Raw genomic sequence first — 18,132 nt, forward strand, 5'->3', positions numbered from 1 at the left:
TCAGCATTCAGCCTCATTGTTTGATATATCTTTGCGCAGAACCCCGTCTTGTCGGAGACGTTGGTAGGTTGATACCGACTTTCCCTCGGAACTTCAGCGATGCAAGCTGAAGGGCGATTGATGCATAAGTAGGATGCATCCTTCTCTTTCCAACCGTAACCGCCATCTTCATCAGTACTAGCTTTTGCAGGCACCTCCTACCCTCTCGCCTCGTAAATACAACATTACCAACACACCGCCCACCCCTGCCGCCCGACAAGGAGAAATTAAATCTCTAATCCAGGAGAAATTTGGATTCCAATATGCCAAAGAAAATATTCAAAAGAACACTCAAAAGACTTCACATAATCAGAACGTGTGATGGCGAAGTCTCCTCATCCCGTAAAAACAACTATACCCAAAAGCCGGAATCTTTCCGCCCAGACTCACACTTCCTCAACCTGCCCCTCGATATCTTCAACCTAATCCTCACCCACCTCTCCTACGCAGATATAGTATCCCTCTCCCTAACCACCAAATCCATCCGTTATATCTGCCCAGATCCATCTTCAGAAACCTCGCCAGGACCAGAATGTAGAAGCCAAGCCTACGAACGCTGTCTGCCCGGCAACAACAGCAGCAGCAAAAGCAACAAAAAGTCAATCTTCAACCTCAACCTTGACCCAGAAGGCCGTAATTCCTGGGAAGGAAGATGCTCCTACTGTCTCCACCCCTTATGCCCCCCAACTTGTCCCTCAGCTCTTATCTTGGACTACAGAACCGGTGTGTTCTACCCTGCATCGCTCTATCCGTTTCAATCTGCCACTCCGGCACCCACAGCCGGATTCCCAGAAACCTCAGGCTGTTACGAACGCTTCGTACCCGGTGATACACTATCATATATTCCATGGAATAACTCTCCACTCGGTAACTCGGATTATGGAACGTACAAAACCATCTGGTGTGAACACCACCGCTGTCCCGCATCTTTACTTAAGGACAACTACCTCAAAGAAAACGCACCAACGGGTGCCTACAGATTTTATGGAGATTATTATGCTGATGGGGATTGGGCAGCGGTAAGGGACGGTCCTCCGAAAATTCCTAGAGGCGCGCCTTTTATTATCCCACATACGAAATTCCTTGCGGGATATCGAAAAACACCTCTTAACGATCCTAAGAAAATCTCACGGCCGTCATCCGCGAGTCAGCCGACTACACTCGAGCCACTTGATAACGTTGTTAAATTCTATAAACTTAATCTAAACAACGGTATCGACCCCAGCTTCGACCCAGAACGGGATCAAGACCCTATCGACGAACCATATTTCTACGACACTCTTTGTCGACACTGTTTCCTCCCCCTCAGACGCTCCGAGGCCCCCCGTATCTTCTGGTCCAGAAAAACATGCGACTGCGCACAAAACCGTCCGTTCAAATCCCGTCTGGGCGAACCGAGCGAAAACCCAATACTTACCAAACCCGGCTGTCGCGGGTGCGGTATCGTCAGTGTAAAATTCACTATAATCGGAGCATTCACCCCGGTGCCAGCTTATGACTCCCATATTCACTTTTCTCTCGTCCTCGCATCCGAGATGCAAATCGGAAGTATCAGACCTGATCTAGGAGAAAGACAGCTGAACCGCTACCAAAAGCGTCTTTCCACACCAACACACCGACCTATATCCCAGCACATGCATATACAACAACGTTTAATTCCTCTAAACCCCGAAAGACATCAACAATCACTCAACATCATCCGCTACGAACCAACCATTCCCTTGCCACCCAAAACAACCCGAGGTTTACAAAACCTACCTTCCTCTATCATTAACCGAATTCTAATCTACGTCCTCCAAAACACTAGATATAGAAAACCAAGGTACATAGCAGAAGCCCGCCGTCTAATATTCCACGGTTGGGGTGACTGGAGCTGGGAAAACTATCGCAATGCACCAACTGGTACTTGCTCGGAATGTCGAAAGTTTAAAAACCTAGATAAGGAAATTCGACTTCGTTCGACGTGGCGCTGTACTGATGATTGTAATTATGGATTTCATATGTTTATGACGAAAGGCAGCATAAGGGGTTATTAGTTTGCTCTAACAGTTGCATAATAGTTTCGCCCACTTATGCCTCCAAATTCATCAATTTTAGTTAGATAAAATAACAAATAATTCTCGTAACTCCTGATCAAAACCGCCTATTGCGTAAGATCCACAAATGGTAAACCAATCTTGCCCTGTATGATATTCAACGCTTCGAGAATCTGGGGTCCCCAAATTAGTTGATACGATCAAGATCCTTCAGGAAGCAGGTGTACTGACCTTCTCATCATCAAATCTCCTTCCTACCAATTGCAAACTAATAGGTGCATCTTTGTAATACTCCGGGTCCCCTATATCTCATTAGCACTTACACCACCCCTAGCGTAGGACTATTCCGCTCACAAAGCTCCATATTCCACCTATCCTTCTCCCCCGCCCCCTTCCCACTAGCATACTCCCATTTCCCCTCATCCTCCTTCCCAACCTTCCCAACCGGGAACACAACAGCCGGGTAATCCACCAAATTCCACAAACTCGTATAACCCCAGTACTTCGCCGTATTTAGTCTCGGTGCCACCCCGGGCCCAACAGGACATAACAAAACATCAATCCCGCTGTCATTCCACCTCGACACGAACTCTCTTCTAAAATCGTCTCGTTCGATTGTTAATCCCCAAATATCGTGAACTGAGTGCCCTGGTGGCTTTGGGACTTTGGGTTGCGTTAAGATCCATTCTGATAGTGGAAGGACTGGTTCGTTGGTTTCGGCCATTGCTGCTCGTTCTTCTTTGCCGCCGTCTGCGAAGTAGAGCGCGGACTGTTCTCATGGTTAGTTCTACCCTCCTCGTAAACTAAATATGGGGAAGTGGTGAGGGAGGTTTACAATAATATCCCAAGCCTGCGCCGCCTTCGTCTCCTTCCACTCCACAATTTCAAATTCATCCTTCCACACCCGCAATTTCTTCACAACCTCATCGATAGCCCTTAACACCGGCGGATGCGGCATAACAACACCATCCCACTTCATAACGCCGACTTTTATCTTCTTCATCTTACCTGTTACAGCATTAAGTGGGAAATGTGATTCTTCCCGCCAAGGAAGGGGTACCAGCGTGGGGTCAGACAGCCAAGGTTTCGAGCCGATGGCTACGGACATGAAGAGCGACAGGGCCGGAAGATGGGTGGAAAGTGGACCCACGACGGGGACGATATGTTCCTCGCCTTGCATTGTTGCTGACTGGCTGCCTGCACACGAGTCAGCCTCGAAATACATATATATTTGTTCCGAAAGACCTACCCATTGGCAGTCGATGACTCGTGGGCCTCAGCCCATAAACCCCTAGAGTCTTGAATGAGCAGCGGTTTCTTTGATGGTGTGGGTTGACTTAATTTCATACCATTATTCGCAGCGGGACTCCTAATACTCCCCCCGATATCCGTCCCAACCCCCAAACAACTGCCCCTCAACCCGATCAAAGCCCCCTCCCCACCACTACTTCCCCCACTGGACAAATTCCTGTTAAACCCATTAACCGTAACTCCATACAAATTGTTTGAAGTTTCCAAATGCATCAACGTCTGTGGTTGCGTTGTTCGAACGTAAAAGATACATCCCGCGTCATATAATGGTTTTAAGATATCCGCGGTTTCGAAGGCGGTGTTTCCGACCCAGCCACAGAAACCGGCGTTTAGATCGTGGCCTTTGAGGCCTATATGCTCTTTTATGGATATTGGGAGCCCGTGGAGGGGGCCGAGGGGCGTTTTGTGGGTTTTGAGGCTGGCGTCTAGTTCTGCAGCGCGGGTGAGGGCGAGGGAGGGGAGGAGTTCGGTGGTACAATTTGTCTTGATAGGAAGTTAGGTTAATATATATTGCTTACTGCACTAATAGGGGAGGATATAAGGGCATACGAGTTTTTGTGCAATGGCGGCACGTTTTAAGAACGCCCTGGTAACGTCGACAGCGGTGTATGTGCTATTTGCCAACCGTGCGAGCAAAGCTATGGGATTTGCTTCAGTGATTTCAATTTCTCGTGGTGTTAAATAGTATTGACATGTTTTGTAGACGTTGAGTGGTAATTTGGAAGGATCGCCGAAGTCTGGGATTATGATTGGATCGGGGAGTTTCGCGAGGGCTTCGATGGTGTTTTCCCGGTGGGCTTGCCGTTCAGCGGCGATTTCCTGCCACGATGGCATTGGGACGTAAATATAATGGTGTGATGCTTCCAGACTATATGTCTTATGAAGTATTTCCTCTTGTTACTCTAAAAATGTGGAAAGGATATGGCAGATATTAATACAATTGTTCTTCTGAGAGCAACTGAGAGTAAGTCAATATCAATAGCGAGGCGCATAAAACGCCGCCGTTAGCCTCATTACAATACTATACGGTACCGGATAGACGCACATGTGCATGTGCATATCTTATCGGCGCAGCCGCACAGCCAGCTTATCGTCATCGTATCTGTACTCTGCTAGCTGCGCCGCAGGTAGTGTAGCATTCAAGATCCAAGGATCTAGACCTTCCCCATTTATTCACAAGTGTCCGCCGGGGTTGCACAGACCGAATTGGGAAACTTGTTAAGTTGACGACTCAGGCCGTCTAGTTATTACTTTTTGACATGATACGGTTGGACAAGGGAGTCTGAGAGCTCGAGTGAGGCGGTGACGCTTGTAATACTATAGCTCCAGCTCCTCATAATCGAAATGTCGGCGAGTCGGAGTCATAGTCAGGATTACCACCCTGCATGCTGTGGGCGTCGACGTCTTAAATATCATAATATCGGGTATAAAACGACACCAGATAGCCAGCCGATGTACAAGTACTAAGGTAACAAGAATCCGAAGTACACGATCGAAGCGTGCCCCTATAACCCTTCGAGTTCATCTTCAGATCTAGGCCCAGCAGTGGCAGGGCCAAAGTTTCAACGCTCCCGTCAAGCACTTGGCTAGGATCCTGGATAAGTTTGCTAGTCTAGCCTAATATGGAATCCAACGTTAACAACACGATTTAAACTAAATTAAGGCAGATTGTCATGAATCCACGTGAAACTGGTGCCCATATCACGTCGATCTTTCTATTTTTTGCTTTGTTTAATTTTTGGTCTACCTTTCCATTCATGGATTCAACCGTTTCGGGGATCTCGATACCGCTGCAAATTTGCTACGCAGCCTCTGCGGGTTCGTGAAAAAGATTTTTTGAAAACAAAAAATTACCCAAAGTAATAATAATAAAGACTTCAAGATAAAGTCGTGAGTTAGAAAAGGGTTTTACATATATATGCAAACCCCGGCCGTAAAAATGATCATGATACCCACATTACCGGTTCCGGATCCGTTAGTATTCCCCTAAAAAAATTGTCCAAACATAGGAAATAGCGTCGAATCGAACATAAACGGGAGCAAAGCGCAAATGCCACCATTCAAATTACGAAATCAAATACGTTACAAGTATATTCGATAACCGATTTTATATTAATCTTCTGATGAAATGCCGACGCCACCGTCAATATCACCAACCATGTAGAGAAGGCCTGGCAGCCGAATGGTATCAATGCCACGTCGAAAGGGTTATTGATACAGCACTCAACGACTGTAAAACCCCAGGTGAAATGCACGCAGCCTAAGACTGCGGCTACAACCTTTTCTATATTTTGTAGGTGTATTGTTAGAAATTGCTTTTTTCTCATGAAAATATACACAGCTTAAGGTTGCCGATCTCAATCATAATTATAAAGCTATGGTGGACATCGACCGGACAACATCACCCCACAAATAACTTTACAATCGCTACGAATAGTAGCACAAAGCTCTGAAGATCTGCAGCAAGTACTTAAAAAGAAAAGAAAAGAAAAGAAAAGAAAAGAAAAGAAAAGAAAAGAAAAGAAAAGAAAAGAGGGAAGAGAGAAGAGGGAAAGAAAAAGAAGAAAAAGGAAGGCAAAGAGTCTGAAATGTCGAGATATTGACTATCTGCCCTTGAATTCACGGTATTCCGGCAATGTGGCGAAAGATAGTTGACTGCGGCGGCCTTGTAGGCCAACATCGAATTTTGACTTGATGGGGACCTCAGAATCTTCACCCTTCCGCATTTCTGACTCTTTGAGTAGATTATTCACAATTTCTTCGGATACCATACCGTATGATCACACATATCCTTGAGAGTAGTGCCAGGCTCAACCGGTATAGAGACGACTTCGCTTCTCTATCCATCGCCATTTATCATAAACTTTTACGTTCCAACTCTGCACAGTTCTTGTTTTCGAGTAATCAATGAGGAATAGAGATTCCTGAAAATAGCTAGGAAAAAATGAATCCGATTAGCTGGAACTCTAAAACTATGAACATAGAGGGGTATGCAAATTGAGGAGTATCACTAACTGACTTATTCTTTCAGGGTGACTTAAATGCGAGATTCAAGCAAGTACATTCCCTTGATCGTTACGGCATGATAACCTTTTTGATTACTTACTTGCCCCGCTCGTGGGCTTTGTGTAAATCTTCTCTGAACGATCTTGAAGTTGATAGCTTTGGCATTTTGCAACTATTTTTGCCCCGACTTCATACATCCTGTAAACGACTGTAAGAACATGCATATGACATCCGATATCTGAAACCGGACAAAAGACGTTTGTAAGAAAAAATTACATCATTGTCTAGTTTCGGGTGACAGATTATATTACATGTATTATATACATATATACAGCACAAAGCTCAGGTATCATGGCCCACCGCACCACGCGCTGTCAGTAAAACGTTTTCGTGCGTCATATCAATGAACGTATTATATTATTAGCTTTCGGATCCGATGTTAGTTCAGGTGAATTAACCTACGGCCTACATGCGAGATATGAACTGGTATTCTGCAGTGAATATATAGGTTTGCGAACAATCAAATGACCTGGTCAATGTTCTACAGGTGCAATGCCGCCGACGTTACTTCCATGGTGCCATGGGCCCTCTGAGATTAATTAATTGATTTGCATATGCACACGCATACGCATGCATAAGTATCTAGATACAGCTGAGGAGCCTGGAGGCGAGACAATCTAGATATACTTATGTGTATATCGATATCGATATCCACTTGGTAGCTATCCACTTAATCTAGCTCAAGATATCATACGCAATTGCGAATCAAACCCCGTATGATCAAGCGGGTCTTGGTTCCTATTCTACGTTTACACAGTCTATTGTTGCCAATATGCCACGGCGCTCAAAAGCCACAAGAAAGGGTCCCGGGGGATAGGACTGAGATATTTCGCAACTCATCTGAGAAAATATTCGAATGATTCGAACCTCTTGCATCAGTACCGATTAGATGTTTACGATCAACACCATTAAAGATTCGATATCTGTAGTAGCCTTTCCTATTTCGGGATACGATATCTAATAGTAACATTCTCTTTATTAGATACTTTTGCACAACACTTCGTCGCGCTATGCTGACGTCCTGGACAAGGAGCCGGGGGGTTTTATAATCCTGGAATTCTAATATTACTGTTTACCGTAGGGAATCGACGCGTTTAGTTTATAATTTTTAATCCCTCAATTTAGAGATTAGCGGCATTCTCCGACGCCTAAACTTAGTTTCAATCGGAACTCCTGTATCGATACATCGATCAATCGTTGCCTGAGATATTACATAGTGCAAGAACTGTAGATTTAGTATAAAACCATGTCGACTTGTCCAATTTCTGGTAACTTTTAATTCCATTAGTTCATAATAGAACATCAGAAAATTCCCCATCATCACTTTCTTATATGGATCCGATTGGCTTTTCAGCCTTTCGTTTTATACCCTTCCTTCAAATATTGTTTAGACATTTTTTTGGAGTAGTCCATATTCACAAAGTCACACAATATGAAGTACACCATCTTTTTATAGTTATTACTAGCAACCGCCTTTACATCCCAAGTTCCATAGTTCCATATGATCTCATATTAGCATTGAGAAGCCTGATTGTGATAAGCCCAGAAGTAACCATGCCGGAAATAATAATCCGGGCAATAATAATCCAGGAAATAACCACTCTGGGAATAACAATCTAGGAAATAGTAGCCCAGGCAATAGTAACCCTGGAAATAACAATCCGGGCGCCGATAACCCGGGTACCGAGAATACCGGCAACAACGAGCCCCTCCGAAATACTCCTGCGCGATATCGAACCTGCCCTTCCGGATTATACAGCAATCTATAATGTTGTCAGTCGAAGGTTCTCGGAGTAGCAGTTCTCGGTTGCGAGAATCGTAAGTGACCCCTTTCTCACTTTGTTCATAAATCACGTCTGTGAATATCTTACCAATTGATCCTTCGAATCGAATAGCAACATCTCAACGAACGAGTGGTAGTAACTTTGCGGCTATGTGTACCACAGGGGAGAGACAGCCATTATGTTGCGTGGTACCCGTTGTAAGTTGTTTTTCTTTTGGATGTCTAATGGAAATATATGATGCTAAAGTTTTCACGATCGAAGCCTGGTCAAGCTGTCCTCCGCATCGACGCTATAACAAGTGATGATTTTTGAGGCGAACAGCTCGAGTGGGAATAACCTAGGAAGCAATCCAAGTGGAAACAGTCCAAGAGGCAACCCTGGGAGCAATCCCAGCGAGAAAACACCCAAGTCCTTCAAGACCTGTCCCACACGTGCGCTTTACGCCAATCCTCAATGCTGTGACACAAACGTCCCTGGAGTAGAAGCTCTTGGCTATGTTAATCGTAAGTAAAATCCATCACCCGCATTCCACAAGAAAGTTTGCTAACCGTTTTATAGCTTCGAAACAGCTAATTTCTCGCGATGACCTTTTATCGATTTGCGGAGAGAAGGCTAAACAGGCACTCTGCTGTAAAATTCTAGTGGTAGATGGTCATACCCAAAAATGTTTATCTTGGTTTGATGCTAACTCTCTCGATTAGGTCGGCCGGAGCGTCCTGTGTTTGGAAGCGATATATACTAATTAACCGGGAGTGGTGATGGTTCTTTCCCTAGGGTTTACATGACTTACGATATACGGAGAGTTGGCGATTGAGGTTTATAGTTCTTCGCAGAACACAGCCATTTGGTTACTGGCTCTTGGTATTTCTTTCATATGGAGTACACATCGGATATTTTGCTGTTTTCTTTCTTTTTACAAGCTTTACGGAGAAATTTTCGCTTTCTTTTCGATCGTTTTTATAAAGTATTTAGCATTTGGTATTTTTAATCTTATATAGCGGGAAGACGATTTCGTAACACTCTTTTAACACTTATATCATATCATATGAAGGGTCTCGATTCGAGACAACATCAATTCTACCTGTGAATAAAATTGTGATGATAAGTTAACTGTAGCATTCCTGTTTGCAATTGGTCGCTCTGCCCTATTTTATGACCAGGATCCCAGGCCTCCTCCATGGTCAACATTCGATATAACTTTGTGCCGTTTACATAATGGTCGAGCACGAATGCTTTCGACCATATTATACTAAGATTTAACCCAGATCCGAGCCTTGTTATAGTCAAAGATGATGACTTCTTGGACACTTGGGCCTCTGAACTCTTTCTCGATATCCTAGTTCATCATTCGAAAGATTGTGTGCTTCTAGCCCGCTCCAAGAGGCCATTACAGCGATACCGGTACATACCGATCGGGCGCTGTTGTGAATGATATGAAAATCAAGGATGGCGAATATTTCATAACATATTAGCGCGGACATGTTAACGTGATCGATGTAATGTGGTCTGATCACATACATACGTGATTATGTGTGTGTAGTTCATTGGTGTTCTAAGCATGGTATCCCGGAGCCAACGGTGCTAGTCTGCATAGTCGAGTCGAGAACTGAAATGCAGTTATCGGAGACGGGTCGCAATGGCTTCAAGACGGGACAGCGCAGCGGGACAAATGGTGCATCTGCAAGCGAGCCCAGGGTTTTGCGGGGCCGATGAGCTCCGATTGGGAAATAATTCCTAATTAGGAAGGCGTTGCTGTTGGTTACCCGTGTCGTAGCAACAACCAAAACAACAACATCCACAATACCACCAACAAGCAACAACTGTTGGGAGACCATGAATGAATTAATTGCCCGCTGGAGGGAGGACCCCAGTAGACCTTCCGGCCTGCAGCATCGAAACAAGTTGGTAGACAAGTCACTGGTTCCCACGGTTTGTATTAATATCAGTGCGGCTGCCTGTTCTGTGGAAGTCTGTTATACAAAACACGTGCGGGACGGACGCTCTGTTCTCTTTCTCCCTTCACCCTTATCCGTTTCAAACGCATCGGTCCCAATTCCTCGTACAACCTAGCATCCGAACCATCTACCAACCACTATCATCATTACCAACAGCATTGATTAATATTCGATAGACGACTACATACAATGGAAACGCCTGCACTTCGACGCTCCGCAAGGAAGCACCCGCCGTCAACAGCCCGCTTGCTATCCAAGCGTCGGCGTGTATCTACGCCAAAAATCACTACTACCAGAGGCAGCGCAATGAAGAATTGCATTGTTGCGACACCGGTTGGGTATGTCGTCGTTGCTCTCCGTGATGTTTGCGGGTGTAAAACAAAACAAACCAACTAACCTGAGACCTCCAGATCCAAGACAACAACGACACTTAAGTCAGTCCTCAAAAAGAGCGTGCACTTCGCCAACACACCAAAGACGACTGATCTTTATGATAAAGAGAATGACTGTCCCTCTGAAGATGAACTTGTTGCTGCAACCATCACTCCAAAGCCTAGCAAGCCATTCACGCCGGCTTCAAAGAAGGCACCAGCCATCACTGTCGCTGCTACTCCTAGGTCTGCTAGTAGCAAGGTTCTTACCATATCTACTCCACGGTCACAAAATTTCAAGAATCCAGCCACAGACCTGAAGAGAAAGTACACGCCAGAGGCATCGCCACCAAAATCTCGACGCAAGATTGCACGTTTAGATGATATCAAATTAAACGAGGAGACTGACAGCCCTGTGAAGCATCTCGATTTCAGAACTTATACTCTAGACATGGAGTTGGCAAACCGTACTCTATCCAGCAAGAAGGAAAAGTCCACAATATATTCTGCACTTAGCTTCACACCTAGAGTGACGTCAACTGGAATTCCAGTTTACAACCCAAGGCAGGGCCTTCACGAAACACCGGCCAAGAGACCCAACAAACCATTGAAGAAGACTCCAGCCATCCGGGCACCTGCTGTTCTAGAGGAGACACAGGATAACTCGAATCCGTTCCATCCATCGGCTAAGAAGGCTTCCACCGAAGCCTTCAGCATGCACAGTGTCAAAAAGGCATCCTCGTCCCAAGATGTCTTCACATCGACAGATTCATTCGTTTGTCCTGCACCCTCTAGCAAAGGATGGGATTTTGAAGCAAAGCCTTCAAAGGCTCTCAAGGGTTCGCAACTTCTCGCTAATCTAGCAACTCCGGCTCGTAGACCGCCAGCATCCGCTGGTATGCTCTCAGCATCCACCGCCAATGTCAGCAAACCCAACCGTACTTTATCAAGGAGTTTAATGAGCTGTCCACCGAAGAGACCAGCCATTCCACTCTCACCGACGACCCCAGTGGCGAAGAAGCCAGTGTCGGTCCCCAAAATTAGCGATTTGGCTACTCCCGCTCGTCGACCTGAATTCGGCATCTCCCATACGACGACTAAGAAGGAGGGACCAGCTCAAAAGTATAGCAATCTCGCAACCCCTGCTCGGCGTCCCGACTTTGGAGTATCTTTCAAGACTCCTAAGAACGATGAGCCCGTTGTGGTAAAGGCAAGTACACTTGCAACACCGGCTCGACGCCCAGACTTCAGTGCCTCGTTCGCAAAACCGACAGCGTCTTCTATGGCCAAGTCTACACCAACTCGAGCCTCTCCACTGAAAGAAGCGCCACGACGGCCACATGGCCTCTCACCGCTCAAATCGACTATTTCAATGGATGATATCAAGGAAACTTCTTCGCCAATATATGATGCTGTATCTCCATTGTCAGCTCGTAGCCCTTTTCAGGTCAGGGAAGAACCTGTGACCAGGTCGCCGTCCCCTTCTCGCATCCCAGTCAAGATCGACCAGGTCTCTCCTACTAGGCCCTCAATTTTCGGAAGGTCTCCAGCCGTAAAGCAGCTCGGAGATAATAAGGCGGCCTCCATGTTCAAGGAGCCTCTTTTTAAATCTGCAAAGAAGGCATCAGCAAATGCATCAACCCCAGGTCAACAATTCCTCAACCGTCTGTTTCAGACTGAACGTAAGCCGGTCATTTACCGTGACATTGAAACCCCGCAGAAGCCGGCCAGCCCGGTTAATCGAAAACTATCGTTCACATCCACACCGTCCCCCAAGAGATTAGCAAAGGCAGAGTTTGACATATTTGTCGACGAACCCATTGCTCCTCCCAAGAAGGAAAAAGAACAAGAAGACCTCATAGGGGACTCCATTACTACCGCTCAAGTCTTCGCTAAGTCTCCACCTAAGACCTTGGGGACTAGACGCGAGAGTGGCATCTTCCTTCCATCACCGGACCGTGCTGTTACTATTGGCCCCTTCACGCAACGTCTTGGTGGGAAGCTATCACCTTTGAGGAAGGAATATGAGAAGGAGATTACTGAATCTTCTGGCGTCAATCTTGTGAACACGCCCACTGGTAACTTCTTTTTGGATACTATGGATGCCCGAGAACGAGAGATCAGAACACCAAAATATGTACAAGGAAAGACAATGATCGTACCCTTGAAAGGATGCGAAGAGGAGGATGAAGAAGACATGGATGATAACGAGCTGGAAACGATTATTTCTGAGCGTACTGAAAAGAAGCAGGAGAAGGCAGAGGAAGATGCTGGTGTACTTTCAGATATCGTCGTCTTCTTGGAAGTGCGCACCTCTGATGGCGCAGATGCTTCTACTAGTTTCGTTGAGGACTTGAAGAAGCTCGGAGCTAAAGTTGTCAGACGGTGGAGATTGAATACCTTTGGGAACAGCAGCAAGGAGATTAACCCAATGGGTGTGAATTTGGTTGTCTTCAAAGATGGAATCTCGCAGACTCTTACAAAGGCAAAGAGAGCTGGCGTTCCATGTGTTGGTGTCGCTTGGATCAAGGAGTAAGTACTAACGGAGGCGGTGCATATATAGATATAGATTGGAGATGCTAACAAGCTTGGACAGGTGCGTTTCGCAAAATGCGAAGGTTCAATTCGACGAGTTCTTGATCGAGAGGACCGGTCTCTTTAGTGTTAAGAAACAGGTAGGCTCACATAGGTTATCTTTGAAAACCCTAAAGGATGCTAACAATGTCTCTAGAGACGCAACTCACTTGTTGCAAAACTCCACAAATGCGTCACTCCGCGCAAAGGTGCCCCGCGCAAGGCCTTTGCATCAGGCTTTAATGGAGCAGATGAAAATGAAGACATGGTGGATAAGTCCAAGACGGGTTAGAAACCCGCCAAGGAAGATAAACGATCCACTACAACTTCGAACGGCGGACATTTGGAAACGGTTGGTGATACTATAATTTTGGCCGATCAGTCAAAATCTTTAACTAAGAGGCAACAAAAGGCGTGGTTGGAGGCTGATAGGAAGGCTAAGACCCTCATGAAGGACGTTGCTCCTGCGGTTGCGAGGAAACATATCCACGATTTAGTGGGGAAGGGGGTGAAAACCAGTGAGGCATACGAAAGGACCGCTCTTTCGTGGCAGATGATCGAAGAAGGGATGGAAGCTAAGAAGGAGAGGAAGAAGAATTAGGTAGGGTCTGTTATTTACGAAGGCGTTCAAGTGTTCAGAGCAACAGGCGCCTTCTATTTTTGGCACAAAATTCTGCTTTGGTGGATTTTGGTTTTTCTCTCGGACACTCGTTTGCCGGAACCCTTTTTTCTCCTACGCCTTTTTTTCTTTCTCATTCACGAACTCCTTTTTGATTATAAGATCGCTCATTTTGCATGTGGTTTTTGCAATTTGCAAACCATGTTGGACGGTGTTATACTATACAGGCTGGTGGGGAACATAATCTTTTTTTTTTCGTTCGTTCGAAAAACTTTGAGAGAAGGTGTTAGCTTTTTTTTCTCGTTGTTTTTTTTTGCCATCCAGTTCTCAAACCCTCAATTCTTTGATTTATTTTATTTCCTTTGTTTATGGGGGAGTATGGGAGCGGGGATAACAGGGTGTGCCATTTGCGCTCTCTTTTGATTGATCGATAAGGTGTTTTTATGATAGATAGGCCTTTGCTTTACTGTGATGTCCTTAGTTAGCTTAGCTTATCGATGGAGTGGGCGTATCCCGCTCCATTTTTATGAAGAATTTAATGAAATGAAATGATATGATGTCAATATGAAAGTTTATTGCAGGTTTCTGATACATTTATAGAATGGCCAGACTAATGATCAAGCACTACTTAACCTCAAACATTTATTCAAGCGCTCCACGCCCTCATCGTATTAGTATTCTTTCGGTCTCTTTCGTACCACCATCTCCAATGTCTTGGGGCTCCATATTCTGCGTCTCGTATCATTTCCTTGAGCATGGCCTACCCTCGGTATGGCAGCCGGTCTTCTGCCTCTTCGTTTGAAACTGAGAATAGTGGGTCGTGTACACAGACACCTATTTTTTCTTTCCTTCTTCAATATCTTCCTCTTCTTTCTTGTTTTCCTCTTCCTTCTTATTGTCTTTGCCCTCTATATATTTTTATTTATCGTTTTTCAATTCTCCGTCTTTTTTCTAATTCTGATTCTTCTTTTTGGTTCTGGTTTTTTATTTTTCACTTCTGGAATTTGAAGTTGTATGGAAGTGCTAATATCAGCTTTAACGCTCCCGGGCTCAACTTCTTTTTTCTTTTTTTTCTTTTTCTTCGTCTTTCGGTTTTCTCTCCTTCTCCCTTATCTTCCTCTTGTTCTCCTTTTCCCCCTTCTTCTTCTTTCCCTTCTTCTCTTTCTTTTTGATCTTCTCCTTCCTTTCCTTCTTCGCCTTCCTCGCCCTCCTCACCCTTTTCACCCTCTTCACTCTCTTCTCCCATTTATACTCATCACCCTCCCATATCTCCGTACATACCGTCAACCATCCGGCGCATACTTCTTCATAAACTCTATATCCTTCTCATTCGGCAACGGCCACCCCATCTGTACCAATTTTGAAAAGTACCCAACCCGTGGATTTTTAGGCCAGAGGTAATTGTGAAGAAATGGATTATCCGGAGGGCCGATGGCCTGGTGTAGAGCCAGATGTTTTGATAGAAAATTGTTTTTGAGACGTCGACCTTTTCGACCAAAGTCGTCGTAGTAGTAGCCGTGGAACATCTAGTCGTTTAGGACTTTTATGGTTTTATTGGTTTAAATGGTTCGCTTGGGGGATATGGTTGGAGTACTTACTGCATCAAAGTATCTTATCATTCCCGTAAGTTTCTCCAACATAAGTGGACAAGGGTCTGGGATTAGGAATTCTTCTGGTCCGGGTCCATGAAATTGGCCTTCATCTTCTTCTGGCCCACCTCCGGCGGGGGTAGTACAAACTCGCAGGCGTCGACGTGTCTGGTGAAGATGCAGATATAGGTACGACTGCTACGATCCATTATTTCTCCTAAGTGTTCTCTGGGGATATGGCCGGTTTGTACGGGATGATTGTATTCGGTGTGGACCCAGTCTATTGTTGGGTAGTAGGTGTAGAAGCCGTCGGTGCTGTGGGGGACTAGGTCTTCTTCGGTTACTTTGTTGGCCTCGAGTTCGTCGAACCGGAAGCGTGTTTTTTTTTTCTGGTACGGCGAACCCTACGGTTGGTTCTTGGGGTTTGGTGGGGTTTTCCTGGGTATGGAGGCGTATGACGGAAAGGATGAGGAGGAAGGCGAGACAGGAGGGGAAGAGAAATAGTCGCTTTTCATTGCGGTTATAGGGCATAGACTTGATGAGGCGTTTGAAATTGGGCTTGCAAATCCTGGTTCCCAGTCAGCATGGTTCATTTCAAAGTATGATGCGTGTAAACGGCATTCTAAAAGAAATTCGACGGGATTGCAGTAACTCAGTTCATCAGGTAGATTGTCGAGTATCTCAAAACTCCAGTCGGATGTGAGCCTCGTGATTCGAGGGACATAAATACTAGGCGCCGGGGTAGTATAGCCACTTCTAAGGTATCGGGTATCGTAGGAGCGTTCGGTGTATATATCAATGCTCGAGGTAGAACTCTACAGGGAGGAGTACGGGGCGCCGTGGCTAAATTCCGCAATGGTGACTCGAAGTCTGTCAGCTAGGTTTTCGGTAAAACCCCTCTTCGGGTCATTATGGTATGGAATGGATTTGCACTCGAGGTTCCAAGTTGCTAGACTTGAAATATCATCTCTTTCAGGCTCCTGGGCTTCTGGTTGTGGTGGAGATGGGGTTGCGTAGGTCACCCGCTGGTAAGGTCTTCTCCGTCATACTCTGAGGTCGTCTCTTCGTAAGAGGGCGGGAAATCGTCGCCAAGCTCCGGGGAATGTTCTGAAGAATCATTTTCTGTCTCCTCGTCCTCAGGATCGTCGGAATTTTCTGTCATAGCCAGCCAATTGCCAACATTTCTTCCAACCTACCAGTACGATTGAGCCTTTTCAAGATCTCGTCGTCGTAGCCCATCACGTCTTCTTCCCGCTTCTAGCGATATTTCGTCTTCAGGCAGTTCAAGCTGGAATCTTCTCCGTGTTATTTCCGTTTGAATCCGTGGCCCAGCCCTCCAGAAGCTAGGATGCCGATAATGATAATCAAAGAGCTGAATACACCCGACAAATAAACGAGCGATATCGACAAGTTTGTTTGGATATATCGCACCCCCCCGTATCAACAATTTCATGGGGCATTTCATCATAGCTGATTAGGTATATCTTCCTAGTGAGATGTGCTATCTTGTAAATACAGTCATGTCTTAAATGTAAGGCTTCACATAAGAAGTTCCAAACGATGGCTATTTTTTAGAAAGGAAAAGTTAATGCAGTTACGATTGTAATACAGGAGCAATCTTTCGGATCACCTGAAACTTCACACTAAACGGGGTCGACTGCGTTAATCGAGCTCAAAAATCCAACTATGTACAAAGCATTCAATTGCATTTAATATTCTAATTAGAATTTCGTCATATTAAAACTAGTGACTGGGGTAGGCCCCTGCGGATCAGTCATTGTACCCCTGCAAGTCTTTGAAAATTTATATCTTCAGGCACTAGATTTCACACTGGATTACACACTGGGCCTGGATTACACACTAGAACTTTCAGGCACATATACTCTGTAAATTGAATGAAAATCGTAAATACCCAATTAAGTAATTCTGACTAGACATTAGGCTGCCCAGGTCGCCCAAAGGTACCTGCCTAACCACTAGTGTTTTGCGCTAGTTAATCCAACAGTATACAACAGCACCCAAATTTTTTAAACTTCGTGTTCAGCCTAGGCTTTTCGTGCAAAAGTTCAAGTGTTTAACTGCTTTGAACACGCCCAACTCCGTTTGACGTGCAGTTGCTTCACCAGACTTTGGGGTACTCTAGTCGAAATAGAATCTTAGCCAATCAAATCAGTATGGCTGGCCTATTGTATAGAATCAGTTAAAAGATGGTTCTTATCAATCGGTTTTGTGTAGATAAATGGATTCGGAACCTAGTATTTGCTCTGTCTGTGACTCATGGTGGCAGAGTTTTGCAGCTATACAGCTATCTTGTGATATGTTATTTCGATTGTGGGTGTGGCACTTTGGAATTGTCAACATATACATCTTCAGCAAAATGGAGATGAGCACTAAGTTAAAAAACAAAAACTTTAAAATCCAACCTCACTCCTTTCGTTTCATATTACCAAGCTAAAGAATGGAAAATTTCTTAGAACTCAATCCTACAGAGCCCCTCCGTCCCGTGTCTACCAAGCCAAACAGCAGAAGCTGTCTCAGAACTTGATTTTACGATGTCTGCTCCCTGCCCTTTAACTTGGTAGATATGGGACGGAGGGAGCAGACTCTGTAAAATTGGGTTTTGAGGGAGTCCCTGCTCTTTGGAGCTCTGTGAGATTGGATTCTGAGAAATTTTCTGCTCTCTGGATTAGTAGATGTGGAAAGTATTTGAGCTCATTGTACTGACGTAATGAATAATAACCATTTAAGTAGCCCTTTCTTCCCTCGTCCTCTCCCATCTCATTCCATC

General features: G+C 45.1%; 3 protein-coding genes across 3 annotated transcripts; 2 read left to right on the forward strand and 1 right to left on the reverse strand.

Annotated features, from left to right (window-relative positions):
* Positions 1–302: 302 nt before the first annotated feature.
* Positions 303–2,075, forward strand: DFL_004464 (uncharacterized protein; the record flags this gene model as incomplete). The annotated part of the gene is made up of 1 exon (XM_067633562.1): positions 303–2,075. One exon carries the CDS (start codon positions 303–305, stop codon positions 2,073–2,075), a length of 1,773 nt encoding a protein of 590 aa, XP_067491718.1.
* Positions 2,076–2,182: 107 nt separating this feature from the next.
* Positions 2,183–4,220, reverse strand: DFL_004465 (uncharacterized protein; the record flags this gene model as incomplete). Its single annotated transcript, XM_067633563.1, has 7 exons — positions 2,183–2,248; positions 2,307–2,377; positions 2,430–2,844; positions 2,911–3,272; positions 3,325–3,366; positions 3,425–3,869; positions 3,936–4,220. 7 exons carry the CDS (start codon positions 4,218–4,220, stop codon positions 2,183–2,185), a joined length of 1,686 nt encoding a protein of 561 aa, XP_067491719.1.
* Positions 4,221–10,380: 6,160 nt separating this feature from the next.
* On the forward strand, positions 10,381–13,737 carry DFL_004466 (uncharacterized protein; the record flags this gene model as incomplete). Its single annotated transcript, XM_067633564.1, has 5 exons — positions 10,381–10,529; positions 10,602–13,094; positions 13,159–13,237; positions 13,294–13,404; positions 13,519–13,737. 5 exons carry the CDS (start codon positions 10,381–10,383, stop codon positions 13,735–13,737), a joined length of 3,051 nt encoding a protein of 1,016 aa, XP_067491720.1.
* Between the last annotated feature and the right edge of the window lie 4,395 nt (positions 13,738–18,132).

The sequence above is a fragment of the Arthrobotrys flagrans genome (assembly GCF_004000055.1).
Source record: "Arthrobotrys flagrans strain CBS H-5679 chromosome Unknown unitig_0, whole genome shotgun sequence".
Lineage (NCBI taxonomy): Eukaryota > Fungi > Ascomycota > Orbiliomycetes > Orbiliales > Orbiliaceae > Arthrobotrys > Arthrobotrys flagrans.